Genomic DNA, 27,029 nt, shown 5'->3' with positions numbered 1-27,029 from the left:
AATAAAATAACTCCTTACCTTACTTTTTAGCTTTTTTATATATTTTTTAAATATATAATAAATAATTAACTACCTTAGTTAGCTTAAATTATAATTTAATTATTTAAGTATTTAAAAAATTAAAATATTCCCTAGCCTTTTCCTTTTTATACTTTAAAAAATACTTTTAAGCTATTACTTTTTTAACTAAAGAAAAATTAATTACTATTATATTAAGGAAATTAAAATTATTTATAAATACTTATAATAAAAATATTATTATATAACTTTTTTACCTTTATATAATTTCTATAATAAGAAAAAGTTTTAGAAATAATATAAGTTAATTTAAAATAATAATAATAAGTATATAATATATTTATAATTACTTTAGAAGTTAATATATACTTTATTAAAAAAAAATTCTTATATCTTTTATAAACTTTTATAAATAGCTTTAATATAATAAAAATATAAAAAAAAAAAATATATATTTTATAAAAATTAAGTATTATAGCTAAATTAAGTATAAGGCCTTATAAAATCTTAAAAATAAAATTAATAAAAAAGGGAGTATTATATTATAACCTAATTTAATAAAAGTATAAGAAAAAAGTATTTAAAATAACTATTACTTAATTAACTAATTATAAAATAAAGTAATAAGCTTTAGTACTTTTATAAGTAAAATAACTTATATAAGCGCTTTAAATACTTTAAAAAGTAATAAAATATAGTATTTTTTATAAAATAACTAAATATATAAAATTTAATTTTTTATACTCTTTAAATAACTTAAATAAATAGTTATTAATAAAATATTAAAATTAAATATAAATTAAATTTTTATTATATTTTACTTACTTTATAATTATACTTACTTAAAACTACTTTCTATCCTCTCTGCTAATATAAACTAATTAACCTTAGCTTATTACCTTAGGAACTTACCTTATACTATCTAGTATTAGGTCGGGACGTTATAGGAAATAAGAATTGCTAAAATAAGCAAAGTCATCCACATTGCCAGAGCTGCCTGTTATTATTTCTAAAGCAAACAAAATCTTACTGTTTATTATTACCCGTCGCTGGAAACTGGCTGAAACTGAATCCTATAGCATTGGTATAAGTGGTAACGGGGTTCAATTCTAGTTGAGATTGAGTGCCTTGTCACAAGAAATATAAGAGCGAAAATAAGACGACAGTCACACCCAACGCTTGATGTTCACTAGGCGATCTGATTTTGCTCATAAGCCATCTTTTTCTTTTTTTCCTTTGGGGTGATAATTTTTATTTCAATCTCAAATGCAGCTTCAAAGATAGTAATTGAAGACAATGACTTTGTTAATCCTCTGGCATGAATAGGGTAACAACGAGGGTCTCATCCTCCAACCCGCCAGCCAGAAGGCAAAGAAAGTCCGAAAGTCCGAAAGTCCAAACCTCTCAACCACAAAACTCCAAAACTCCAAAACTCCGAAAATGCAGCAAAATCTACTTAGATGGCCGAGATGTATACAGAGCGTAGAACTTCCACTAAAACTAGCGACCGCAATGTGGGATGGCGACTTACGACTGTCTTCCACAGGTAAAGCTTCCCTGACTTGTTATTACAAACTGAAACTAGGCCACCATGTCCGTGGCAGTGGAAACAGTCCCTGCCCAGAGCGATACTGCTGATACCAATTCAGAGCTCTATCGCGACATAATCTCCCAATTCCCACTACTCAATGCATATACGCAACTGCTGTTTGGATTCAAGCTGCCAGCTGATGCAGACCGCGATGCCATTGTCGCATCCCTCCAGGGCGGCTTTGACAAGATTAAAGCGCAGATCCCTTGGACAGGATGGCAGGTGGCTCGGGAGTCCAAACCTGGCGGCATTTTGAAGGCGGTGCCGTGGCCGGCGGATGTGCCCGAAGACCGCATCAGGGCTAAATATTGTGACGACCTCATCGCGCCCATGGCAAAGCTCATCTCAGCCGGTGTGCCGATCCATATGCTCGACGGATCGGTCTTGACTCCTTGGCCGGCACTGCCTCATCCCCGGGGCCTCGAAGGTCCTGACCCCGTCATCGCTATGCAAGCTAACTTTGTGCGCGGTGGCCTGATCCTCAATCTCAGCACTCACCACACTATCATCGACGGCACTGGCATCTACCAATTTCTGAACCTGCTGGCCCTCGTCATGGCCAGTAAGGAGATTCCGGCTGATGACCTGGAACAGGCCAACCGTGACCGCAGCCGCGTAATCCCATTGATTCCACGCGGTGATCTTCTCAAGGACTACAGCCACCTGCGGCGACCACCTGGCTACACTTGGGCGACGCCCTCGAGCCCGCTGATGTGGTGCTACTTCAAGATGCCAGTCAACGCTCTTGCTCGGCTCGTCAAATTGGTCAAAGATGACGTATCAGCCAACAAACCGGGCTCTTTCATGGTGTCCGAGAACGACATCTTCTCCGCCTTTGCCTGGCAACGCCTCTGTGCCGTGCGTATTGCCAACGGACAGCCGCCAGAGCGAATGTCGAAGCTTGGCCGAGCCATTGACGGCCGTATGGCGCTGGGAGTACCGCTGACTTACATGGGACACATGGTATGCCACGCTTTGGTACGACTGTCCTTGGGGCAGGTGGCCGAACTCTCCCTGCCACAGATCGCGCAGGTGTTGCGCCGTGAGCTCAACCAGGCCAACACGGCATGGGCTATCCGTAGCTTTGCTACATTCATGGCCCGCGAGCCAGACACATCTAGCCTGCTGTATGGCGGCACACACGATCCCCGGGCAGACCTCATGGTGACGGCAACCGGCCAGGTGGCGCCTCTGCCGGCATCTTGGGGCCCATTAGGCCGGTCGTGCTTCTTCCGCCGACCAACCGCGGCTCCGATCCCTGGCTGCTTGATCATCAACGATGCTGAGGGTGCCTTCATTCCTCTAACGCTGTGCATGCCCGAGGACGACATCAACGGTTTGAAGAAAGACCCACTGTGGAAGCAGTATGTAAGATATGTTGGGTAGAGGTGTATGATAGACAGCCTTTTTAGTGTTGTGAAGATAACATTTGAAGTAATTTGAGCTTCCTGTGCTCCTATATCTTTGATACCAGTTCTCAGTGACAATGAGTTGTCGAAATGTGTTGGAATAATACAAATTCGAAGCTTGTTGTGAATATCGTATATTCATACAGCATATGTAGTTGTTACCTTTGTTGTGATTGCTCTTACCGACCTTTTCAAACGTAAGGAGGGCTTCGAATTCCTTTCTATAATGACAATGAGTAAAATAAGGAACCAATGTATCGCTGAAGGAGTTGTTTGTCATTTTTGGTCCCTAGTACCGACTGCACGCAGCCTGCAATTCGACCGGTCAATTGCGCAGCATTCTATCATGTAATAGAAGAAAATGGCTATGAAATGAAAGGAAACTCGCTTTAATTTATGAATTCAACCCGGTAAATAGCATAGAGGACAAGTTGAGGTAGGCTGGAAATGGTGGGAATTTGCGACTTGATAATCTGAACCAATGATGTAAGTTACCCGCAGATATTTGCTTACCAGCACATGCTGGTGAAAATAACGGTGATCAAGAGTTTGAAAGGGATGATTTCTTAAAAAAAAATTGGAAAAGCTACTAATTTAATCCTAGGTAGTAACATGGAAGTGAATGCAGGTCGAAGTCCATCACGTGTGACGGCACGTGCGCTGTCTCATCATCTAAATCCCACGACTTCCAAATTGCAAACCGATATTGAGAGCAACAATCTAGACAATTTTCCACACTCTTGCCGCTCCAAACGAAACCAAGAAAAGTCCAAAAGTACCATCATATACTATTCTTCCGATGATCATCTACTTCAGAAACCCCATAGCTTTCCAGGATGCTACATATGCCCGCGCAATATCATCACTGACAAGGCCCTGAACTGCCATCGTGGCTGAGTGCTCCTTTGCTTTCTGAGTGTCAAGGATTATGCCTCCACAAGACATGCGTTCAAAGTGGCTGTCAAGAAAGTCAATGATACGAGCAGCCGGATTTTCGTCGCCCGAGAGCGGCGAGCGACGCACGCGCATGATCCAGTCGGCAAAGGAGATCACGTTCTGGGGAGGGATATCGAGGGCCGTTATCAGCACGGGCGACATTTCTTCCCACGGCTGGCCAACCGGGTTGTCAATATGATAGACGGGGTACGCAGCTGCATCGCCACTGTTTTCCAGTTGTAGCAAATCCACCATCACGCCGGCGCTGCGGTCAACGGGCAGCCACTGCAAGCGACCACACAGGTCGGGCCACACACGTAAAGCCTGTGAGCTCTTCACCAAGAAGGCAAAGTGCTCGACCGGGTTCCAGAAGCCGCTGCGACTGGAGCCGCTGATCTGGCCGGGGCGAGTGACGGTGGCGCGGAACAGACGTGGGTAGCGGTGCAACGTCTCGTCTATCATGCGCTCGCATACCCATTTGCCCTCGGTGTAGCCACTGGGCATGACAGATGCTATTGGCACGCGGTCTTCAAGAACTTGGGGCCTAGCAGACGTATCCGCATAGCCAACCACACCGATCGAGGACACAAACTGGAAGCCGACACGAGTCTTTGGATTCCCCAGAGCCATCTCTCGCGCCAGGTCCAGCAGGTTGCGCATGGTCTGTAGCTGCGGCTCAAAAGCTTTGAGTGGGCGTGTGCCACTCATGGGCCAGGCGTTGTGTATAATATGGGTGGCATTCGCGACCAGCCAAGCATATTCCTGAGTAGGCAGGCCCAGCTGCGGCTTGGAGGTGTCGGTCTCATAGACGCGCAGCTTCTCCTGCGCAGAAGGCGATAGAGCAATACCTCTTGAAGAGAATGCTTCGGCTTGGCGCTGATTGGCTGGGACGCCGGACTGACGGTTCACACAGATAACCTTAGCGACGTCCTGGCGTTCGGCGAGCGACTGCACAAGGTGGGCGCCGAGGCTGCCCGTAGCGCCAGTGACGACCACAGCGGCAGCGGGAGAAGAAGCGGTAGAAGCATCGATAGCCACAGAATCGAGGGCCGGCGTGGCCCAACCGGCTGTGTAAGAGGCTACAAGGCGTTCAGCTTCGGCCTCGCGGGCCGTCACATCGCCTCTATCAACCACCTTGGTTTTCTCTGTAGATGCTACAGACGCAGGGAGACGAGCTGCCGTCCCTCCAGAGGCCAGGGCAATGATGACTTTTTGGAAGGCGTTCTCGGGCCTTTTGCCATCGGTCCAGTCGACGTGACCAAAGCCTGAGGCGTGCAGAGCGCGCTCCCAGTGCTCAGCAGTAACAACGGCGTGGGTACGACCATCGTTGAAGAGCCACCAGCCCTCGAGCAGGCCAAACACAATATCAACGAATGGCAGGCTCTCCGTCATCTCGAGTATCATGAGGAAACCGTCAGGGCGTAGAGCCTGGTGCACGTTTTGCGCCGACTCGAGCAAGCTGCGAGTAGCATGGATAGCATTGCTGGCCAAGACTAGATGCTGTCCTAGGAGCTCTGCGGCTGGCGGCTTCTCAATATCGTGTACGGCGAAGCGCATAAACGGGTGCTGCTCAGCGAACTTGCGGCGCGCGTTGGCCACCATGGACGGCGACAGGTCCGTGAAGGTGTATTCGACGGGGATGCCTAGGGACGCCAGTAACGGAGCCATCACGTTTGTTGTACCACCGGTGCCGCCACCCATTTCGAGAACCTTCAGAGTTTCACCGGTCTGGTTCAGGCGGCTTGATAATCTGGTGACGACCTCTGCCATCTGCTCATAGTGCATGCGGTTGAAGGCGTAGTCGCAGTACATGGTCTGGACCAACCGACGACCCTCAGCACTGCCAAATATGACTCGGATACCATCAGTAGCGCCGCTGAGGACGCCAGCCAGGTGTTTGCCGGCATAGTAGGCCAGGCGGTTGGGGATGGCGGACTCGGGATGCGCGGCGATCATTTCGTCGAGCAGCTCGGCGCTGGTCTTGCGCGGCACGGCCACATGTGTGCGTGTGATCTGGCCTGTTACCGTGTCAATATCTATCAAACGTGCCTCACGCTCCAGGAAGCCATAAACCCATTCCATCATTCGGCCATGCTGCGGCAAGAAGGCTACGCGATCCAGCAGCTGCCCTGGAGTAGCTGTCCTCAGTGGCGACCCAAGCTCATCAAAAGCCTCGACGACAAGGGCTGTACAGAGTTTATTGCTGCCAGCCAGGCCAACACGGGCGATGCTATCGATGCCAAACTCGCGAATTTTATCGTCAGTCGTCAACTTAACATGGCCGAAGCACTCGAGGATGTCGGAGGCATTGAGGGCCAGATTGCTGGTGGCGGGGCCGACTGACAGTGAGCCGGGCTTGCGGAAAGCAGATGCCTCTTCAGGCTCTGGTGTAGTGATATCAGAGGCCGTGTCATCAGTCTCGTCCGACCGCATAAACTCCACGGCCGAGTCGCTGTCAGCAGTATCTGAGTCTTGCTCGGCATTTTCTGTTCCGACATCTCCCTCAGTGCTGCCCAATGCCTTTGCGACGCAGGCGACAAATTGGCGGAGGCTGACTGCTTCCATCATCTCGGCTTGGTTGAGTGTACACTTAAATTTATTCTCAACCTCACGAGCCAGCTCCATGCCCATAAGCGAGTCGATGCCTACTTCGGCCATCTCGCTGTCGAGTGTTATCTCGCTAGCCTCGATGCCGGAGACATCAGCCACCAGGTTGCGGACGGCATCAGTAATGTCGAAGCCCTTTTGCTTTGTCTTCTTCGGTTTTGCACTTGTTTTGGTGCCATCGAGAACAGGGGCGGGAACAGCAACAGTGACGGGGGGTGGATGAGAAGCAGCAGGAGTCGCAGCAATCGCCCCTGTTGGTTTCCTAAGGAACTCTTGGTCCGCTGTGAAGCGCGTGAGGATCTTGCTCATGGACGCCTTAGATACACGTGCGTACTGCAGACCCAGCATGATGTCTGTCAACGCGCCGGTAGAGGCATCAAAGATGAAGACATCCGTTGTATACGCCTTGTCAGACTGGCGCTCGTGACGGGCGAGAACGTGCCAGACACCAGGGCCGTTCTCTTTGCCAGAAATCTCCGGTTGAGCCTTTGGCGATCGCATCAACAACTCGCAACCGGTAGCAACGAACATGTCGGCTGGCGATAGGTCGTCGGTCAGCAAATTCACGTGAATGCCGGCGATTTGGCCGAACGAGTCGCTCATGGGCACGTCGAGCCAGGTATGACCCTCGTGGCGTTTATGAACTACACCAGCGCTCTCACCATCGCGGCCGACCACATACTTGACGCCGCGGTAGACCGGCCCGAAATCAACGACTTCGGTGAAGGCGCGGTATACGTTACGGCCCTGTAGCACCTCGACGCCGTCGCTGTCAAGGCCAAGCTTCAGAAGGGCCTCACACTGAGCGTGGCTGACTAGACGCTCATAACGACTAAACTTTTGCAAATAGGAGGCATCAGTTGGCGCGTGCATGCGGACTGTGGCCTCGGCGTGGGCCTGGGAGTCACCACCGTTGCCCGTGACGCTGTGTAAGTTAAAGTGCCACTTTGTTTCGGCCTTGTCCAACGGTGACAGATCCATGTAGAAGATACGCGTCGAGTTGGCACATACTGGTGTGTGAGTGATGAGATCATGAATCGTGGGAGAGTAGCCAGAAGCCCGCCAGTTCGGATTGAGGCTGAAGAGTGCTTCGATGGCTATGTCGATCTCGAGTGTTGCCGGACAGATGGGCGCCGTCTGGGCAATAACGTGGGATGCAAACAAGCGCTGATACGAGTCTGAGCTCGTGTTGATCCGGAAGCGGGCCAACTTCTTGTTTCCTTTGGCCTCCTGATAGCTGATGAATGTCCAGAGGGGCAGCTTCTTAGGGTCTTCCACCTCAGTAACACGTCCAACTCCTGCAGTAGAGACTCCCGCCGCAGCAATCATGGCCTGGGCTGCTTTGGTAACAGCTTCCATCGGCGACTTTACCTCTAGCCAGTGGCGTGACTTGTCGAATTGGTACGGCGGCAGAAGCAGTTGCACATACTCGCCCGCCTGGGAATGATGATGCGGCCAGAAGGTCACGCGCAAGCCCTGCTTCCACAGCGCTACCGTAGCATCTGCGAGTCCGTTGAGACCCTTTTCAGTGTTAGTGATGGATACAGCCTGGAAAGCGAGTGTGTTATTGCTGGCATAATTGACTTGGGCCAGCGCGCGGCTCGCCATCATCGTGATCGTGGAGTTGGATCCAGCTTCGAGAAAGATAGCCTGTGGGTGTTTCTTGGCCAGCCGCTGTACAGCGTGGTTGAAGAAGACAGGCTGGCGCATGTGTGAAGGCACAAAGGTCCAGTCCAGCGAGCTTGCCGACTCATTCTCAGTAGCCCGTTCAATTGGGATCACAGCGTCATGGAAAGTAAGATCCCGGCCGACTTTTCCAAGGTCGTCGACAAGCTGCTCCACTAGCACCGAGTGGAAAGCATTGGTCACGTTGAGCCGTTTGCTCTTGATGCCACCTCCAGCAAACTTGCTGTTGCTAGCAAGAGTGGCGGCCACGGCGTCGATTGCCTTAGTCGTACCGGCCAGTGTGAAGCTGCGAGGGCCGTTGTAGCAAGCGATGCTGGCTGAGCCATCGCCGTTCAAGTTGGCCTCCCTCAGCAGATCATGGACGACAGTCTCGTCTGCCTCGACGGCCATCATTGCCCCTGAATCTGGCCCCCAGGCATCACGCACCAGCTTTGCACGGCCGGCAACCAGCCGAACTGTGTCGTCGAGGCTCAGCACACCGGCCACGCAGAGCGCCGTGATCTCGCCGAAGCTGTGGCCCACGACGGACACGATCTTCGAGGCCAGCCCACAGTCCATCCACGTCCGCGCGCTGGCGTACTGCATAGCGAACAGCGCCGTCTGTAACTGGACAGTGTCACGGATGGGCTCGCGCGAAAATATGGCAGGGAAAATGCTAGATAAGCCTGCCGCCGTGGCAGCCGAATCACAAGCATCCAGGTGGTGTCGCAAGACAGCGACCCTCTCGTATAACGCGCGGCCTAGTCCGACAAATGTCGAAACTTGGCCACCGAAGCATAACACGACCGGCCGCTCCGACTTAGATGCAGTGATACCAGCGGCGGCAGCTGTTTCTTTAGTAGCCGCAGCAGCCTGGGCCAGCTTTCCCTGTAGCTCTTCTAACGACTGGCAGCTGAAAATCAGCCCTTGAGGCAAGCTGGGATTCGACTGGCGGGCCATGTTAAACGCCACGTCGGCTAGGTTTACTTTCTTGTCTCCGGTGCGGCCACGGAGGTATGCAGTCAGTGCTTTGCTATAGGCAGCGATACTGCGGGCGTCGAATCCGGGGATCCAGAACGGCTGCCGGGTCTCTATTGCTGTCTGAGCTTGCAAGCGCTTGTCCAAAGCCTTAGGGGCCGAGTAGTCGATGACAACACTGGCGTTGGAACCGCAGGCGCCGTAGTTGTTAAGCAGAGCGATCTTACGTTCGGCGGGCCACGGCCGCAGCTCCGTCACCACCTCTATCATGTCGGCCGGCGAGGCGTGGGTGTGCGGATTCATGCGTGTAAAGCTGGCCTGAGGCGGGATGAAGTTGTCACGCATCATCATGAGCACTTTTACCAGTGCAATCATTCCAGAAGCACCCTCCGTGTGACCTACATGGCCTTTAACTGAGCCTATAGGCACGACAGTATCACGCCGTGGGCTGGCCAGCGCCAGTTTGACGCTCTCGTACTCGGCCGGGTCACCGACCGCTGTGCCAGTGCCGTGGGCCTCGACCAAGGAAATTTCGGCCAGGTCGACGCCGGCCTTGCGGATCACGTCCTTGAATAACTGTGACAGTGATGGTACGTTGGGCACGAACAGCGGCGTGATATTGAGGTTCTGATATACCGCCGTCGCCCGGATCGTGCCCAGCACCGTATTGCCGGCGGCCTCGGCATCCGACAACTTCTTGAGGAAGACGAAAGCGACTCCCTCTCCCCGGCAGTAGCCGTCGGCCTCAGCGTCAAACGGCTTGCATTGACCTGTCGGACTTAGGAAGCTGCCAGCGCTGAGGTTCTGCATCCATTGCATACTAGTCATAATATTAACGCCGCCTACTAACGACGCCGTCACCTCGCCAGACAGCAGGTCGCGGCAGGCAGTGTGCAAAGCTACTGTTGACGACGAACACGCCGTATCGAAGGTCATTGCGGGACCCGTCCAGCCAAAGAAGTGCGCGATCCGGCCAGTGATAAAACTACGTAAGGCGCCCGTAGCAGTGAATGCGCTCGCTGCATGACAGGCCGTGTTCTGCTCGTAATCAACGCCGCACACGCCCAGGTAGCTACCGATGTGTTCTCGTTCTTTGCTCGTCAATTTGGGCTCCGTGAAGTATCCAGACTGCTCGACTGCCTGGTATGCTACCTGCATCGCTAGGCGGCTTTGTGGATCCATTGCTTGGGACTCACGAGGGCTCTTCTTGAAGAATTTATGGTCAAAAGCATCTGAGTCACGTAAGAAGTTACCGTAGTAGTTCTTCTTTTTCTTCGGGTCCTCCCCTGCCTCCCGGAAGAGCATATCTGGCGTCATCCGCTCCGCCGTGATCAGCTCATGCTGCGACTTGCCCGTTTTGAGCATCGTTGCGAATTCCTCGAGGTCATCAGCCCCGGACGCTTTGATAGACATGCCCACAATGGCGATGACTTCCTCGGCAGATTTTCCTGGCGCTACTGATGTTTGGGGTTCATCCTTGACTGTTAAGGTGTTTGCCGAAATGGTTGTGCCGTTGGCCGTAGCCAAAGCCGACGAGATCTTTTGAAGCTTCCGACTCTCAATGTGGTTCACCAGCTGCTCATAGTGTGCCTGCTTTGGCCCAAACTTCCGCGTTATTGTTGGCGGAATGCACTGGTCCAGCCCAAAAGCCACCAGAGATACCTCCTTATGCGTCGTCGCCGACGCCGACAGCAGCTTCGACATCGTCCCAGCCCAATCGAATTGCTGCGTCAAAATCGCCCGCAGCACCATCCCTGTGAGATCCGTCTCGTCAGGAGATACATGAGAGCCGTCTGCCGAGTTGCTGAATGTCGGCAGCGCCAGCCGGGCCGCCACTGGGAACTGAAGTCCGGCGCTCTTCGGCCCCACCCGGCACAGCTCGATCAGCGCCTCCGTCTGCCGCTTCCGCTCCACCCCCGGCGTATGCATGTGGCCCTTGAACGGGAGTGGAACCGCCGTGACACCGGCAGCCCGAAGTCTCCGCACCAGCGTCGGAGCTACACGTTCAGAAGTCGTCACTGTAGCGCGCGCCTCATCGAAGAGCACCGATACATATGCGTCCGGCGTCAGCGACGACACGATGCTCGCCATGTCGGTGCCTTGCTTGCTGCCGCTACGCCATGCTGTCCCAAACGACACCGATCCGCCCATGCCTCTGGCCTCGTCTCGAGACTCGCGCGCGTCTACCAGAGCTGCCATCAACATGCCGATGCGCACTGCCACGGCGCCGTACTTTTCGAACTCAGCCCTATCGTGAGAACTCGCCACTGCCACGGCGCTGATGAGGCCAGCGCAGAAGCCCAGCGTTTCCACAGGGCGGATGGTGGTCTGTCGCTGCTGCTGCTGCTGCTGTTGTCGGACGAGTTCTGCTTGGGGATCTGAGATGGCAACGTCATCCAGCCGAAATTCCAGATACCGCCAGTATTGGTCCAGCTGGATGGCCACCATCAGCGGCCCGATGAGTATGTTTGGCAGTTCTGTTTCGGAGGCGAGCAGGTCGCCCGCCGAGATACCGTTTCGTAGCCATGAGTCGAAATCTTTGAGCAATTCGGCACCTGAGACTGTGCCGGCAATCTCCGGAATCTTTTCCACCAGGGCTGCCCAGTACTGCGGCAACCCACTGACGGCCTCTAGTATCCATTTTCCGTTGGGCCCGCTGAGGAATTGCTTTACTGGCTTCTCTAGTGATTTTTTGCTCTGTGTGCCAATGTGACCGCCAAACACAAGGGTTGTTGCTTGCGGTGCATCCGCCACGGAAGATGCAATGATAGAGGTAGTCATTGGAGTGTGAATGTACAGTTGACTAACAAAATTGGTACCAAGTGAAAGGAAGGAAAAGTAAAGGGGTGGAAAGTAAAAGCAACTGAGTTGTAGAACACTTGGTTACTTGTTGAGGAGAACACTCGGTTACTAGGTAGCTTGGTTGGTGTGCCTCGATCGATTTGTTTCACGGCAGAACTATATCTATAGTAGCCCGAGATGCGAATCACTAATTCATTCTACGGAAAGGCTTGTACAGTATTTCTCCATTGAATTTGTTCAGTAGAATTACTGCCGGAGATAGGTAATACGTTGCCTTGTGCTGAGATCCTTTTTTTTTTCTTTGAGAGTGTTATCTCTTACAGGATATTTTATCCGAAAGTCCGCGCGGAGACTTGCGTACTTCCTAAGAGTGGGACTATCAGCAGCGGCTGAGGTTTCTACCAAGAGCAAGGAGGATATAAACTCCGCAGATGATCTTTCATCCCACTCCTTTTGGTTAGGTTGTTATTTCTGTGTAGTTTATTCTTAGTATTGCATAATGCCTCTAGGACTTGAGTTTATTCACATCATCTGATTGGCATCCCTCCGTGATGGCAAATCTACCTGTGTATTGTGCCGCAACTCATCATTTATCACGTCCAATCGGTGATTTTCAGTCCTACAAGCCTCCAGATTGCGGTTGAGCACCATGGCAAGCAATAACAGCACCACAACGCCCTCCCTGGACGTGGCCGTTGTAGGGGGTGGCGTCGTCGGTGTCATGACAGCGCTGGGACTGATACGCCGGGGCATCAAGGTAACTATTTACGAACGCTCATCCAACTGGCATGAGATTAGCGCTGGCTTTGCATTTACCGGCGTGGCCCGGGAGTGCATGCGCCGCTTGGATCCCGGCATCCTCGATGTGTTGAGCCGCATCAGTCAGAAGACGGACCCTGACGACTCGAGCACAACCTACTGGAACGCCTACCACCCGCAGACAAAGGAGGAAGCTGAAGATGAGTCGACATCGCTGCTGTTCCAGCTGCCGGGAAACAAGCTCGCCTTCTGGGGCTGCGTTCGCTCTCAATTCCTGCTGGGCATGGTCAGCTTACTGCCTGATGGCGTAGCCAAGTTTGGGAAGCAGCTCGTGAGCTACGATGACAACGACGTGAATGGCAAAGTTGTTATGCATTTCGCAGACGGAAGCACCGCCAAGGCAGACGTCGTGCTTGGATGCGACGGCATTCACTCAACCACCCGGAAAACGCTTCTCGGCGCTCATCACCCAGCCACTCGGCCCAGCTACACTCATACAGTTGCCTACCGCACCATGCTGCCCATCGACGCCGGTATTGCCGCCCTCGGTGAGTACAAGGCAAAGAGGGCGTGTATGCACTGTGGTCCTAACGCCAACATGATGTCTTACCCTGTTAGTCCAATTCAGCACCTTTGAATGGTCTGCCCTTTATCCAGCTCCAAGGCCGGCTCGGCTAACACGTATAACAAACAGGTCATGAATGGAACCCTCCTAAACGTTGCCTTCTTTGCCCACGAATCCTCAGATTTCCCCGACCCCGAGAAAATGACGGCTCCGGCCACACGAGAAGAGCTCGAGCGCGTTGTCATCGGCTGGGGTCCGCATCTCGTAGAACTCACCAAGCTCTTCCCCGACAACATGATCAAGTGGGGGATCTTTGATATGGACGAAAATCCGACACCAACATATGCGCGCGGCCGCGTCTGTCTTGCTGGTGACGCTGCCCACGCCAGTAGCCCATTCCAAGGTGTCGGAGCCTGCATCGGTGTCGAAGACGCTCTTGTGCTCTGCGAAGCATTGGCTGCGGTACAGGCCGGCGGTAACAATTATAGTGATGGTGGCAAGCATGTAGGTAGTCAGAGAGAGGCCATTGCACACGCACTGCAGGCTTACAGCGAAGCAAGGAGAGATCGTGGCCAGTGGGTTGTGCGCAGCTCCCGCGAGATGGGCCAAATTTACCAGTGGCGATATGGCCCAACGGGGAGGGACGCTGAGAGGAGCAAGTTGAAGCTCGAGCGAGCCTCTCGAACCGTGTGGGATTATGATGTTGAGAAGATGGTAACAGAGATAAGAGCTGCAGCAGCTTAGCACGCGTTGTGTCCTATTTGGCAAGTAAACTACAATATTAGATGCCACAATGCAGGATTTGAATGTATGTGCACGGACAATGCAGCATTTATCAGCAACCGGAGCTAGAGCAAGAAATGAGCCCGGGTTTGTCCGCTTCATAGACAGTACATGAGATGTTGGGTGGGATTTGTCCAAGTGTATTGATTTTCCAAGCAATTCGCGATGCTACCAATGGTACAAGACAGCTACTGGAATCGGAAATGTTGCCAGGTTAAACAGTCACAGATGCAGAAGAAGATAGCAATCAACAAACAATAGAGATTCGGTCCCAAAGGCAATATATATAATGCTTTGGGGCTCGCTGATGATACTTTTCAAAGTCTAGGGTAGGTTCAATTATAACCTAGGAGTGAATAGGTACCTAAGTAGGTACTTTAAAACTAGAGTGGCTACCTATTAAGTGGATGTACTAAAGTATGACAGTAAGAAGTATAAAAATAATCTTAATTTGACCATACTGTGACATACAGTACCTCGGTAGTAATTCTTAACAAACTACCTAGGTAAATATTATAACATTTCTATAATTAAGTAGTATTTTATTAATGTTATTACTGAATTTTATATTATAAATCATCTATCAGTAGTACTATTAAATATTATAATTTCTAGCTGGTTATTTTTAAATGCATTAACTGGTACCCTTCTTTTGATGTACCTTGATACTACTAACCTACCTGTAGGTTGTGGGTTGTGACATGCGCCGACACACACTGTACGGTAGCCTTATCACATCCATCCTACAAGAAAAGTCAGCTTCCAACACCCAAGCTCAATCGTCCCAAAGAATTGCATCGCCCTTCAATAATTACTCCGATCCCGACTCGGTGGAATAACCGCCATGGTGAGAACAGCTGGCCGCTCGGCGCCTTACGGCCAAGCGTGCTTGAGCTGCTTCAAGACCAAGTGCAAGTGCATTCCTCGCCTTGAAGGCAGCGGATGCGAAAGGTCAGTCTGCAATCTGGGCTTCGTCCTGGGCTTGGGTTTGGTTGATACTCGTTGACACAAACGGACATGGGGTACAGGTGTCACCGTCTCAAGCGACCATGTCATCCAGCCGACGTGCTGCGCCGGCGCAACGATAAGAAGCAGAACTCGCCCGACGACCGCATCGCCAAACTAGAGGGTACGCTTGGCCAGCTGGTGTCGCTACTCCAAGCGGGCAACGTCAACGCGGATATTATGAACAGTATTGGAAACGTGGGAAACATGGGAACCGTGGGCGACATTCACGGCGACAGAGTCAGTGTATGGTCGCAGCAGCAGAATTCACCACCGCAACAACACCTTCAACAGCACCAAGAGCAGCAACAACTACCACAGCCGCAACCAATGCTCGAGGCCGAGACAACTGAACACCGCCCGGCGACGCTGATGCACACTCCTCCCAACATGACTTACCAAGATGTGGTCGCAGAAGGGACCAGGAAAAACGACGCTATAGAGGACTCGCGCACTACTTTCAACGACGAAGACGAGAATAATGAGACTGCTGCCGCCGGTGCCGCTGCTCCTTGGTGGGCGACGGACAATGCGAATGGGATCAATGCCAACGGAATCCCTCTGGTTACCCCGCCGTCGACTGTGTTGGACGCGCTCATGTCGCCGTCTGTATCTCCGCCATCTGCATCGGCCTCTCTCGACACATTCCGGTCGCGAATGCTGCACCACTTCCCCTTTGTTCATCTGCCCGCCCACCTCACGGCTGAGCAGCTGAGGATGAAGCGGCCTTTCCTGTTCCGCGCCATTGTTTGCGTGACTTCGATGTCGTCTGAGGACAAGAGGGAAAGCTCTCTCGAGCTAAAGCGTGTGCTGTGCGAGATGGCATTCCTACAATTGTCGCCGCATCGGAAACAGCAGCAACCGCAGCAAACAGTCGACTTGCTGCTGGGTTTGCTTGTCTACATTGCATGGGGATGGGAGCACCTACACAGCCGTCGCAGTCTGTCTCGACTCATGGCGGTGGCTACGTCGTTGGCCGGGGAGCTGCGTGCTCTGGACCAAGCAGCACCAGAAATTACGCGCACAATAAGCCAACTCCAACCAAGAGGCGAGTTTGATGATGTCTATAACAACACGGCAGCCACTACGATGACAGCGGCAACGGCACTGGGTGCTGGAATGACTAATGCCCTGCTCTATCTGGAGCGTCAGCGAGCTATTCTAGGCTGCTTTGTGCTTGGCTCGGCCGTCTCAGCCTACTTCTCCCAGGTTGATGCGCCACGGTGGGTGACCCAGATGGATGAGGGCCTGGCAGCCATTATCGCTAGCGGCAGCAGCAGTGTGAGTGCAGAGTGTGCGTCTGATGCTGCCCTGGCTATCCAGGTTCGCCTACAGCTTCTCGCTGTCAAGGCCGCCCAGGTTCGCCAGCGTGCCCAACTGCCGGACCACCCCCCACCGGAGACGCTTTCACCTCAAGCTCTGTTGTGCATCAAGGGGCTGATGGGGCAGCTGCAAGAGGTCCGAGCGACTGTCCCTCAGGCATTCCAGCAGCACTTTGGTAGGTTTACAGCTCGATCTAGGCATAAGCTCAGCAATACAACCAGGCAGTAGTTGCTAATTGAACAGCAGTCCTCCTAGCTCAAACATACTACACAGAAATGTGCATAATCGACACAATCCACATGCCGCCGTCTACTCGTGGACCACCGGCGAAGCCACCACCACCTACATGTGGGCCAACGCGTCTCTCCTGCTATTGGCAGTCAGCACTGGCAATCAAGTCGTGTACGTCGACCTTTCTGACTCTCTCGCCGTCTAGACTTCTTGGCGTCTCCTTCATCCAGTGGGCTCAGCTGGCCCGCTGTGTGGCCACCCTGCATCAACTTAGCGCATACCAGGAGCCGGGCTGGGATCCAGTCGCTCTGAGGGACCTCGTTAATTTGCCCGTTCTGATATCCTGCATGGCGGACAAGCTGGAGCTGGCCTCCGCGGAAGCCGGCGAGCACCCAATGTCAGCCGATAGCGTGTTCGCCCAACTAGCACGCGGATTACGATTATATAAGTCGGATGATGATGAAAGAGGCTTCTTGGCCCAACAGGGACAACAGGAAGAGACACGAAGAAAAGCAGATGGGGGAGATGGTGCGGGAGCCAGAGCGGATGTGGATGCGGTTACAACTACATCTATGGTTACAGATGCAAATACAGATGCACTGACATATGGTCAAGAGGCGGGATACCCGATGAGTCCTACGTTGTGGCTTGATCAATTTTTTGTTGACTTTAGGGATTAAACGACATCTACAGCATAGGCTTGCACAAAGCCCTGGGAGGCGCATATACGGCGATGGATCTGACACAGTATTTTCATTTGATAGATACCATATATTTCCTGTCTTGCTTCTACTTGTCAGCCCAGTGATGCGATGCCGGATTACACGTAAATAATTGCACTCCTGAGTTTGCTGTAATGACTCAGCGGGCAATAATCTCTCCTTGACAAGTGGTTTGACAGAGCTGCGTGCGTGCTGGAGTTTCGTTACCGGGCGTTTGCGGTTTCGGGATTGCAAACTCTCCATCACGGCATTTGGTTTTGTACGCCATCCATCGCTTACATCTGATATCCGGCTTTCAACAATGAACAGCCGGAACATGGGCGTTCTAGGCCACCCACCAACAGTTTGTAAGAAAGCCTCGCCACTCTCAACTTACATCCTACCAGCCCAGTGCCGGATTATTCATGTCGACTTACATCGGAGTATTAATGTGTCAACACGGCTTCAGCCCTGGTTTGTCTAATTGCTAATTGGCCGGGAAGTGCCTGCAGCAAATCCCTGTTAGTGCCGAACCGGTTTCCAAGTCCGTCAGTCCGGTTGATGGTGGACCCTGTCGATCCCCCAGGGACCAGCGACCGGATTTTACATTCCGGTTCCGACTTACAGCACTTGCACTGGTTTGACTGGCTTTGTCATTCAATCACATTCGCTCGGTCGAGAGATTCCGCCCCAGGGATGTACTGCGAACAATGGAGATTTTCTGACTTCATGTGTTCTGTATTTGGATAGGTTGACAATTGTGATTTTCTCTCCTTTTGTTATATATCGTATAGCTAAGCTAACGCGCTGAGGTATACGTCCTTTCTCGCGACAACCGCTGACCACATTGTTGGCATCAGGGTCGAGAAAGCAAGAGTCAACTCTAGTGCCATCACTATAACCGCAACCACAACAGCGAACCATGGGTGACTCAAAAAAGTCGGTGCAAACGGGCAATGTGCTGACAGAAAAGTCTGGCGATGTCGAAAAGTACGGATCCGATGGTACTACCTCTGGGAACGAGGTCGCAGACGACGAGAGCAAGTATCCCAGTGGCACGGTCTTGTGGTCGATCCTCGCGCCTGTTACGATTGCATACTTTCTCGTCTTCCTTGACATGTGCGTCGTGTCTACTGCAACGCCCGCCATCACGCAACGATTCAATTCTCTCATCGACGTGGGCTGGTACGGTGGCGCGTATCAGCTTGGGAGCTCAGCACTTCAACCGCTCACTGGCAAAATATACAGCCATTTCAACATAAAGGTGGGTGCTTCTAGGATTATTCAGGAAAGCCTATTAAAGAGGAAAAGTAATTGGAAGTAAATTGAGGAAAATAAAATAGAAATAGACATAGGCATAACAAGGCACATCAAACGCATGATTTTCTAACTTTGGATACAGTGGTCGTTCCTCGTATTCTTTTTCATCTTCGAGGTCGGATCGGCCATTTGTGGAGCGGCCGTCTCGTCGCCAATGTTCATCGTCGGCAGAGCCATTGCTGGCGCCGGCTCATCTGGTATTGGAAATGGTGCTCTGACTATCATCTCGGCCGTGCTACCTCCAAGAAAGCAAGCTCAATTCCTGGGTATTAACCTGGGAATCGGCCAGCTCGGTATTGCTCTAGGACCCATCATTGGCGGCTCGTTCACCCAGAATGTCACATGGCGCTGGTGTAAGTGATTTGGCTGCCCAGCTTGGTTGAGCTCTGGAACTTGCATCACTGATTTTTTGTCATAGGCTTTTACGTCAACCTGCCCATTGGCGCTGCTCTAGCCATTCTGCTACTCTTCGTTGATATCCCCGAGACGATAAACAAGCTGCCCCCAAGCCAAGTCCTCGGCACCGCCTTCAAATCTCTGGATCTTCCAGGCTTTTTCCTCATCAGCCCCGCGGCGGTCATGTTCTTGCTTGGACTACAATATGGCGGCACATTGCACCCATGGAATAGCTCTGTTGTCATCGGCCTTTTGGTCGGCGCGGGTGTCACATTCATCGTCTTCCTCATCTGGGAATATTACCAAGGCGACAACGCCATGCTGCCATTTGCCATGATCAAAAAGCGTATTGTGTGGTCTGCTGCAGCTAACCTGTTCTTCCTTCTTGGTGCCATTCTGGTGGCCGAATATTATCTCGCCATTTATTTCCAAACGGTGCTCGACAACAGCCCCATTATGAGCGGTGTGCACTTGCTGCCGACGACTCTGGGATTGGTCCTTTTCACTATGCTGTCCGGAATGATGAGTTTGTTTTGACCTGTCTTGAATATTCTTTAGGAAGCCACGAAGCTAATATTTCATAGCGGAAATCTTTGGATATTACCTCCCGTGGAATTTAGGAGGCAGTTCTTTGGCCGCCATTGGTTATGGCCTCATGTCTATGTTGAAGCCTACAACCGGGTCCTCAAAATGGCTTGGATACCAGGTCCTCTATGGTGTTGGCAGTGGCGCCATGAGCTCGGCGGTGAATAGATTTCCCATCCTTCCATCCCTTTCTCTGCATGTCTGGTTTCTTCTTTGCTAACTACTTTTTGTTTGCCTAAAGCCCTACGTCGCTATTCAAAATCTTGTCCCACCTCCACAGATCCCCATCGCCATGGCCATCATAATCTTTTGTCAAAATATGGGAGGTGCAGTCTTCCTTGTCGCTGCCAACACCATCTTCACCAATGGCCTCCGCAAAGAGCTCCAAAAGCATATCAGCGAGATTGGCGTCAACCCAGACATCATTCTCAGTACCGGAGCCACCACCATCCGAAGCATCGTTTCCGGCGATCGACTCACAGCCGCGCTCAAGTGCTATACCACAGCAATTAGCCATGTGATGTATCTCGGTATTGGAGTCAGTGTCGCCACCTTTGCCTTTGGCTGGGGCTTGGGATGGGTTGATATCCGGAAGGTGAAGCAGCTGCAGGCAATCAAGGCAGATCCTTCTCCCGCTGCGCCTGAGAGCGAGGAGAATGTGGATTCGGCCGCCGAATAATTGGGTACGCTGTCAGGGAGAAACTGAGTAAGTATTTTGGTATGCAGTTAAAATGGGAACACAACGCTCTTGGGGTTGGCATTCTCTAGTTGTATAATGATAATAGACTGGCAGCGCATGTACTGGCAATACTTCGTCGGCATTAAGCTTATTCAATTTATTGTCTTCTGATATTATCCTCTATAAAATACAGGACTTACCTAGTACCCAGTGTCTATCTCGCGTGTTGTCAACCTAGAAGATAAATGATTAGGTACCTATGTGTATTACCTACGTAAAATTGAACTATATATAAAAGGAACATATATAGTAATAGTAGCAGAGAGTAGTAGAAATAATAAAAAGTAGCGGACAGTAGGAAAAAGTAGTAGAAAATAATAAAGAGCAGCAGAAAATAGCAGATACTAGGCTATCATCTTGACTTACTCTCCGAGGCAGGGTTGGTCTATTCCAAGAGGACGATACATGTATATGAATCAGAACGGATGCACATTAGTAATGGGCTGCATACCCAAATATTGCGCGTTTGACATCCAGTGGCTTGATAATAGTTGTTGGCTTTCAATTTCTATGTAGATAGCTACTAATAGATAACATCTATATAAAGACCACCAGTCTTCATAGTGATACAACGATCTTCTTTGCCGAAACGCCCTGCATGTGGACTCCAAAAGCCTCCTGAATCTTTTCTAGTCCCTTGCCCACGACCGTCGCGTCAGGTGCTGGCACAAACTGTCCTTTGGCCAGTGCCTCTGGAAGGAAGTCTGTGTAAATTTTACCCACGATGGCGTCAGGACCAACAGAATCCGGACCGAGAAAGATGAATTTGACCTGAATACTCGGGTCATTGGTGCCTTCTCCTTGGCCGCCAGCCAGAGCAATGAATTTGTTGATGGAGGGGCCTTCGTGCTGGGCAAGGACGGCTGCCAGCAGCTTGACAGAGCCGTCTCCAATAGAGTAGCCGCCGGCGAGATGGAGGCCCTTCACAGCGGCAGAGATATCGTCGACGACGGTGTCGCTCTTGTAGTCAAACACGTGCGTGGCACCGAGAGCCTTGACATATTCGAAGTTCTTTGGCGACGCCGTCGACACAACATCATAGCCGGCAGAAACCGCGAGCTGGATGGCGGTGCTGCCAACAGCGGATGCGCCGCCGGTGATGATGACGGCTCGTTTGCCGCTGCTGGGCTGGCGCGCAGGCACGGTGGGCAAGGCCAGGCCGAGGTACTCGCTATCAAACAAGCCGTGAGAGGCTGTGAGGATGGCCAGCGGGAGCACACTGGCTTGCTCAAAGGAAATGGTGTCTGGCAGCGGCGCGGCCATCCACTCGCGTATGGGCGTGTATAGCTGGAATCCGCCCTCGACGGCGTTGTTGACAGAGATGGCAGAGGCCGTGGCCACGACACGATCGCCGACGCGGAAGCGCTCTACGCCCTCGCCCACCTCGACAACGGTGCCGGCCACATCTTCTCCCAGGATGAAGGGATAGCTGAGATAGCCCAGCAAGCCCTCACCAAGCAATTGCTTTGCCCAGTCGACCGAGTTAATGCCCAGAGCACCATTCTTCACCACAATCTGGTGGGACCCAGCGGCTGTGTATGGCACTGGGCCAATCTCAAGCGGCGTGACTTTGGAGGCTGGCAACCAGGCCGCCTTGTTCTCTGGAGTCTGGGCCATTGCTGTATTTGCAGGTCAGATGGATGTTGAGCCAGGGTTGTGTAGTGTGTGGGAGCACAAAAGCATGTGATTGTTTGATGATAAAGTCAGGACAGCGCTTGGGGTTAGCAGCCGGCGCCGCTATATGATAACGCGAAGCTCGGGCGTGGTTATTCGACTACACGGACATTGAATGCCGTCTCGCTTCCGTTTTCGTTTATCTTGATTGGGCCAAGTCGTGCGGCTCACTCGCCACTTGGGACTCAATCAAGCATTATAAAACCATGCTAGTGCATGGTATTGATTCCTGCCGGAGCTGCATAAGCACGAACCTCTCGGACGGAAGTTATAACAGTCTTACATGCTGGTGTGGGCGGCTTTACAATCGAGATATAAACTCCGTACCTTAGATATAGAACATGCTCGTACTTGTTGTAACTGAACGGACTCCACATGTGCTAGTCCTGTCAGCGTAGTGTTTTTGGAGACACGAAGGAAGTAGTTGGTCACTCTAAAGGATGCTGTGAATACAATGTACATTGTTTGAAACTCTTGGCTCAGGTGGCTCTTTTGTCCAATTCACAGCCAGTCAAACTACATAAGTTGCGCTCTACGTAAGTAATACTGACAAAACTCTTATGCCCTACAGAAAGTTTTCTAATATGTACATAATTTATATCTTCTGATCCGTATAAGGGGTTTTCTCTTATGAAATACAACATGAAAAGAGCACGATAAGGTACCTATTGATAATAGCGGAGCACAGTTCGGTGTTTGTCTGCCTGGACTGATTCAACACTTAGCGTCGGCCGGGCCGGAGCCTCAACAGCCCTAACTTCACATTATCCGCCATGATGATCGTCGATCGAGGGACTAAAGCTATGCATAGCCGGAATACTCAGGAATCTAGATACCGGTGGGGCCCACCCTCCTTTGCTGACCAGAGGACGACGGAGTCTTGGAATCCGGTTCCTGTTTCTTATCTAACGTCAAGGTTGCCCATTTTAGCAAACAACGCTAGTCGGAGCATTTATGAGTATGTTTTCAGCAGCCCCACGTTGTTTATACAAAACCAGGCCTAGATTCTAAACGCAGTCAACTTGTTCAAACGCAGCTGATGCCTTGGTAAGTGCATGTTTGCCAGGGTACAGAAGTGACAAGGTGATGGTGGAAGCCGGAGTGCAGGAGCAGGGATGGCACGGCTTCTGTCGTAGCCCCGGCTACCTGTCTTTCCTGTTTCTCCTCGTGTCATCCCTTCAGCTGCTCGACTTTGTGTAGCATTTTGTTACTGGAAGGATTGTGGGCTGCGGATGGATAACTAATCTGCAACCAATGGGCTGTCAAGGAGGCACAATCTGCGTGGGAGCCAAGGATGCCTTATTATCTCTGAAGGATGCCTTGTCGGACGCGCTGTGGGATGATTTGTGGCTCAAAAAAATCGCTTTAGGTCAAGAAGAGCGTTTACGTTGCTACGCGGTTGGCCGGTTCTGGTCAATTGAAGCGCTGACTGGAGATCATTTAGCCGATGCAAGCCTCTTGAAGACGTACTCAGGTTGAATATAAAACGACCAGGGCTTCGGGACAGGGGCAATGAAGCAGCGCATGCAGGCAAACACGTTGCTAGCTACTACGGGGTAGAGTATACTAAAATAGAGACAAGGCGAAAGTAAATAAAAACAAATGAATAAAAACGTTGTTTTATTTCGAAAAGTCTTATACAACGAATATGTTAATGTGGTAACTATATACATATATCACTCGTCCATGTCTGGGAACCTGTCCGTAAAGAGATACAGAATGAAACACTCAGTAATACAGACAAATGTGGAAAAAGGATGACTCGGTTTAAAACTGTTATCTACTAGAGTCATTCGGGTATGATTCAGTAACTTGTATTGCGTTATCAAGAAACCCCAAGTTGGGTATACTGAGCGCATTTACTTTGCCAGTTTGTAGAGAAGCTAAGATAATAATAATCGGTACTTTACCCGCCTGATATCTCACTGCCTGCTCGGAGAGACGTTCAGTCGAATCTGACACGATGCCGTAAGATTTGCTGCAATTCAAGGGGCAAACTCGAAGGATTATTCTCGTCTATTCCTTGTCGAGAAGTTGCCGCACACCACTTACCCGTGCGTGCTTGCTATTGCAGAGTGGTGGTCGCAAACAATGAGGTATGACAAGCTGGAAAATGCCTTGTTGGTGGATAGAAAAAGACACGTAGATCCCGCGCAGATCCCACGCAGTTCTGTGTATCCAGGTAGTGATTAACATGCCACAATCGGCCAGAAGACGTCGCATTCCACGTCTTTAAGTTGAATCCAGCCTATCAGACACCAGCTGTTGTGGTGGTCAGCCAATGGCTACTACGACGTTGTACGTCCTGCAATTACATTCATCCCATAATCTTCTCTCGTAGGCAAAGCTGTGTCGCCATTCAAATTACATATCAACAACCCGCCATGAAAACGAAAGGGTTTCGGCAACAAGCAGGATTCGCGTGCGAAAACTGCCGGAGGCGCAAAGCAAGATGTGACCGCATGCGTCCAGAGTGCAGCCTCTGCGCAGAGATGGGAGTTGCCTGTGTCGTGATTGAACAGAGACCACAGCGCGGTCCCAAGAAAGGACAGCTGGATGAGATGCGGACACGGATTGGTGAGTGTCTTCTTGTCATTGTTGTTTCTATCAGACCCCTCCCCATCCTGTATGAGTCATGATGTTTCCATTGATTCCGGGACGTTGGCGGGGGTTACATTGAAGGACGTTGCATTAATGTCAGCTGCTTTAATTAGCCGAACTCGAATGGCAACTTGGGAAGCAAGTCAATAGACCCAAGACGGCGGATTCGATACCAGCAGGTGCTCCATGTGGTAGCACCGTTGCAACCACTATCCAGCCTCTTACGCTCGATGTCGATAATCCAACCAATACTTCCCATCTGGTGAGCACATCGGCCCTTCAAGCTGTGACGCCTGCATCATCGACCGCAACATCCATCATCTTCTCTACCTCCGCGTCCAACGATGCCGTACCACCAACCACAAGCACGGCTGCAGCAATGCCCACATTCCCGGCCGCGGAGCATAATGCAAGCACCGACCTCCATGCCTTGATGGATTGGCAAGACATGGATATGGACAGCAGCACTGGGATACTGGCAGACATGGGAGACATGTTACAGTTCGACCTCGAGCCCAACAGTCCGGTTCAGATTCTCGGGGAGTTTAAGAGGACGAATTTGGTCTTGGCCGATCTGTTAGTGAAATCTTTCCCTGACCTCTTTGTTCCTCTTTGCTACGTATTCTAACATTCTGGCTCTCCCATTCGTAAATTCCAGGAATCAACTGTACTTTGATCGCGTCCACCATACCATACCAATGATACACCGCCGGCGGTACTTTAGTTGGGCAGATGAAGAGAATCCATCTCCTGCTCGGAAATGTCTGCGGTCAGCCATGCATACCGTTGCAGCGGCCAAGTCGGCACAATACCACAATCTTGGCGATGCTCTTTACCAAGAGACGTGTCAACTACTAGAATCCCAGCACACGCGAAAACTAAGTAGAAGTGGTAGTACATCGATCGACAACATCAATGACCCCGGCCCCCCCAAGTCTTGCGCCGGCCAGCAGATTCCTATTGAGCTGGTCCAAGCCTGGCTTCTCCTAGCACACTATGAATTTCTACGTATTGATGAGCATCAGGCAATGCTCACGGCGGGACGTGCGTTTCGACTTGTGCAATTGGCACGCCTCTACGATGTTGATGAGAGTAGCAGCAGCGGCGGTGTTGATGACATGCCGTTAAATCCATTTGATGGCTCTGACAGCGACGAGCATGAGGAGGATCTTTCATATGCGGTGACTGAAGAGAAGAGACGAACCTTTTGGCTGGCATTTGGCTTTGATCGCTTTCTCTGCTCACGCAACGAGTGGCCTTTGACGCTGCAGGAAGAAGCCGTCCGCACGCGTCTCCCTGCCCCTGAGGAAAGTTTTCAGAATAACCAGCCGATCCAGATGTGCTTCCTATCCGAAGTGCTCTCCATGGCTGATAACACCCAGGCTGATGCCTCTACAACGATACCACTTTCACCATTCGCAGAATGCGTCGTACTAGCGGCACTGCAAGGTCGTTGCATGGCCCATCGACGCATGTCGCTGGTCAGCACTGGAGCAGACGGCGCTCAGGAGTTCTGGGCAAGACACGAGCAATTGGTGTTGGCTATGGATAAGAGATACCAGATGCTTGCGCAAAGCCCAGCCTTCACAATGGCTAACCGCGACCCCATGATGATCTTCGCATACATGCTGGCCCAGAAGATAATCATCAATCTTGATAGCATATTAGAGACCGTGCCGTGGCAGAGGCAGCAGCAACAAAAGGCTGCCGACCGCCAGCTCCTTGCCACCTCATATAAATGGCGAGCTGAGCGGGCGGCAGTCGACATGGTGCGTCTTGCCAGGTCGGTTAGATCACTTGGTTGCTTCGCGTTGCACCCGTTCATGGCCGATCCGCTTGCCTGTGCTGCCGACTTTTTAATCCGACATACCAAATCTGTCACTGACACCAGAAGTTCAGGAAATGTAAGCGGCAACGCCAACTGCATGGGCAGTATTGGCAGCAATGATAAAGAGGTAGAAAGTTTGCTTTTCTTGCTTCGAAGTCTACGCTATGTCAATATTTTAGCACAAGACTATATCAGCACTCTTGAGTTTGACTATAACAGTATTCGCATGTATAATAAGCTGTGGCAGCTGAAATAATCATTGTATGTACTTATACGACCCTGTAAAATAGCCAAGTCTGAATATTGCAAGACCAACGAGGAGGATGCTACAACGAAGTAGTATCCTGGATCGAATTTATGGTTGGAATAGGACAAGATTAGCAAATAGCCGAAACGAATAAAGAAACAAATCACAATCAAATCAAAATATAGTATATGTATTTGTATATACAATCAGCACCTTTTCATACCTCTTTTGTTGCCCATTGAGAATTTCATCACAGTCCAAACAGA

At 50.9% G+C, this 27,029-nt stretch overlaps 7 protein-coding genes across 7 annotated transcripts; 5 read left to right on the top strand and 2 right to left on the bottom strand.

Annotated features, from left to right (window-relative positions):
• Positions 1–1,609: 1,609 nt before the first annotated feature.
• On the top strand, positions 1,610–2,995 carry Triagg1_9258 (uncharacterized protein; the record flags this gene model as incomplete). Its single annotated transcript, XM_062904196.1, has 1 exon — positions 1,610–2,995. One exon carries the CDS (start codon positions 1,610–1,612, stop codon positions 2,993–2,995), a length of 1,386 nt encoding a protein of 461 aa, XP_062751867.1.
• Positions 2,996–3,825: 830 nt separating this feature from the next.
• Triagg1_9257 (transcriptional regulator family: Helix-turn-helix) lies at positions 3,826–11,985 on the bottom strand (the record flags this gene model as incomplete). The annotated part of the gene is made up of 1 exon (XM_062904195.1): positions 3,826–11,985. The coding sequence occupies one exon, from the start codon at positions 11,983–11,985 to the stop codon at positions 3,826–3,828; it is 8,160 nt and encodes a 2,719-aa protein (XP_062751866.1).
• Positions 11,986–12,655: 670 nt separating this feature from the next.
• Triagg1_9256 (uncharacterized protein) lies at positions 12,656–14,074 on the top strand (the record flags this gene model as incomplete). Its single annotated transcript, XM_062904193.1, has 2 exons — positions 12,656–13,378; positions 13,460–14,074. 2 exons carry the CDS (start codon positions 12,656–12,658, stop codon positions 14,072–14,074), a joined length of 1,338 nt encoding a protein of 445 aa, XP_062751865.1.
• A 1,056-nt stretch (positions 14,075–15,130) lies between these two features.
• On the top strand, positions 15,131–17,352 carry Triagg1_9255 (uncharacterized protein; the record flags this gene model as incomplete). The annotated part of the gene is made up of 2 exons (XM_062904192.1): positions 15,131–16,616; positions 16,688–17,352. The coding sequence occupies 2 exons, from the start codon at positions 15,131–15,133 to the stop codon at positions 17,350–17,352; spliced, it is 2,151 nt and encodes a 716-aa protein (XP_062751864.1).
• Positions 17,353–18,295: 943 nt separating this feature from the next.
• Triagg1_9254 (uncharacterized protein) lies at positions 18,296–20,353 on the top strand (the record flags this gene model as incomplete). The annotated part of the gene is made up of 5 exons (XM_062904191.1): positions 18,296–18,637; positions 18,776–19,046; positions 19,112–19,615; positions 19,674–19,834; positions 19,916–20,353. The coding sequence occupies 5 exons, from the start codon at positions 18,296–18,298 to the stop codon at positions 20,351–20,353; spliced, it is 1,716 nt and encodes a 571-aa protein (XP_062751863.1).
• A 618-nt stretch (positions 20,354–20,971) lies between these two features.
• On the bottom strand, positions 20,972–22,030 carry Triagg1_9253 (uncharacterized protein; the record flags this gene model as incomplete). The annotated part of the gene is made up of 1 exon (XM_062904190.1): positions 20,972–22,030. One exon carries the CDS (start codon positions 22,028–22,030, stop codon positions 20,972–20,974), a length of 1,059 nt encoding a protein of 352 aa, XP_062751862.1.
• A 2,441-nt stretch (positions 22,031–24,471) lies between these two features.
• Positions 24,472–26,772, top strand: Triagg1_9252 (transcriptional regulator family: Fungal Specific TF; the record flags this gene model as incomplete). Its single annotated transcript, XM_062904189.1, has 3 exons — positions 24,472–24,664; positions 24,802–25,264; positions 25,347–26,772. 3 exons carry the CDS (start codon positions 24,472–24,474, stop codon positions 26,770–26,772), a joined length of 2,082 nt encoding a protein of 693 aa, XP_062751861.1.
• Positions 26,773–27,029: the final 257 nt, after the last annotated feature.

Source organism: Trichoderma aggressivum (genome assembly GCF_033847375.1).
Source record: "Trichoderma aggressivum f. europaeum strain CBS 100526 chromosome Unknown scaffold_050, whole genome shotgun sequence".
In the NCBI taxonomy this organism is placed as follows: domain Eukaryota; kingdom Fungi; phylum Ascomycota; class Sordariomycetes; order Hypocreales; family Hypocreaceae; genus Trichoderma; species Trichoderma aggressivum.
Note: the sequence above shows the minus strand (reverse complement) of the source record. Positions and strands in the feature narration are given on the sequence as shown.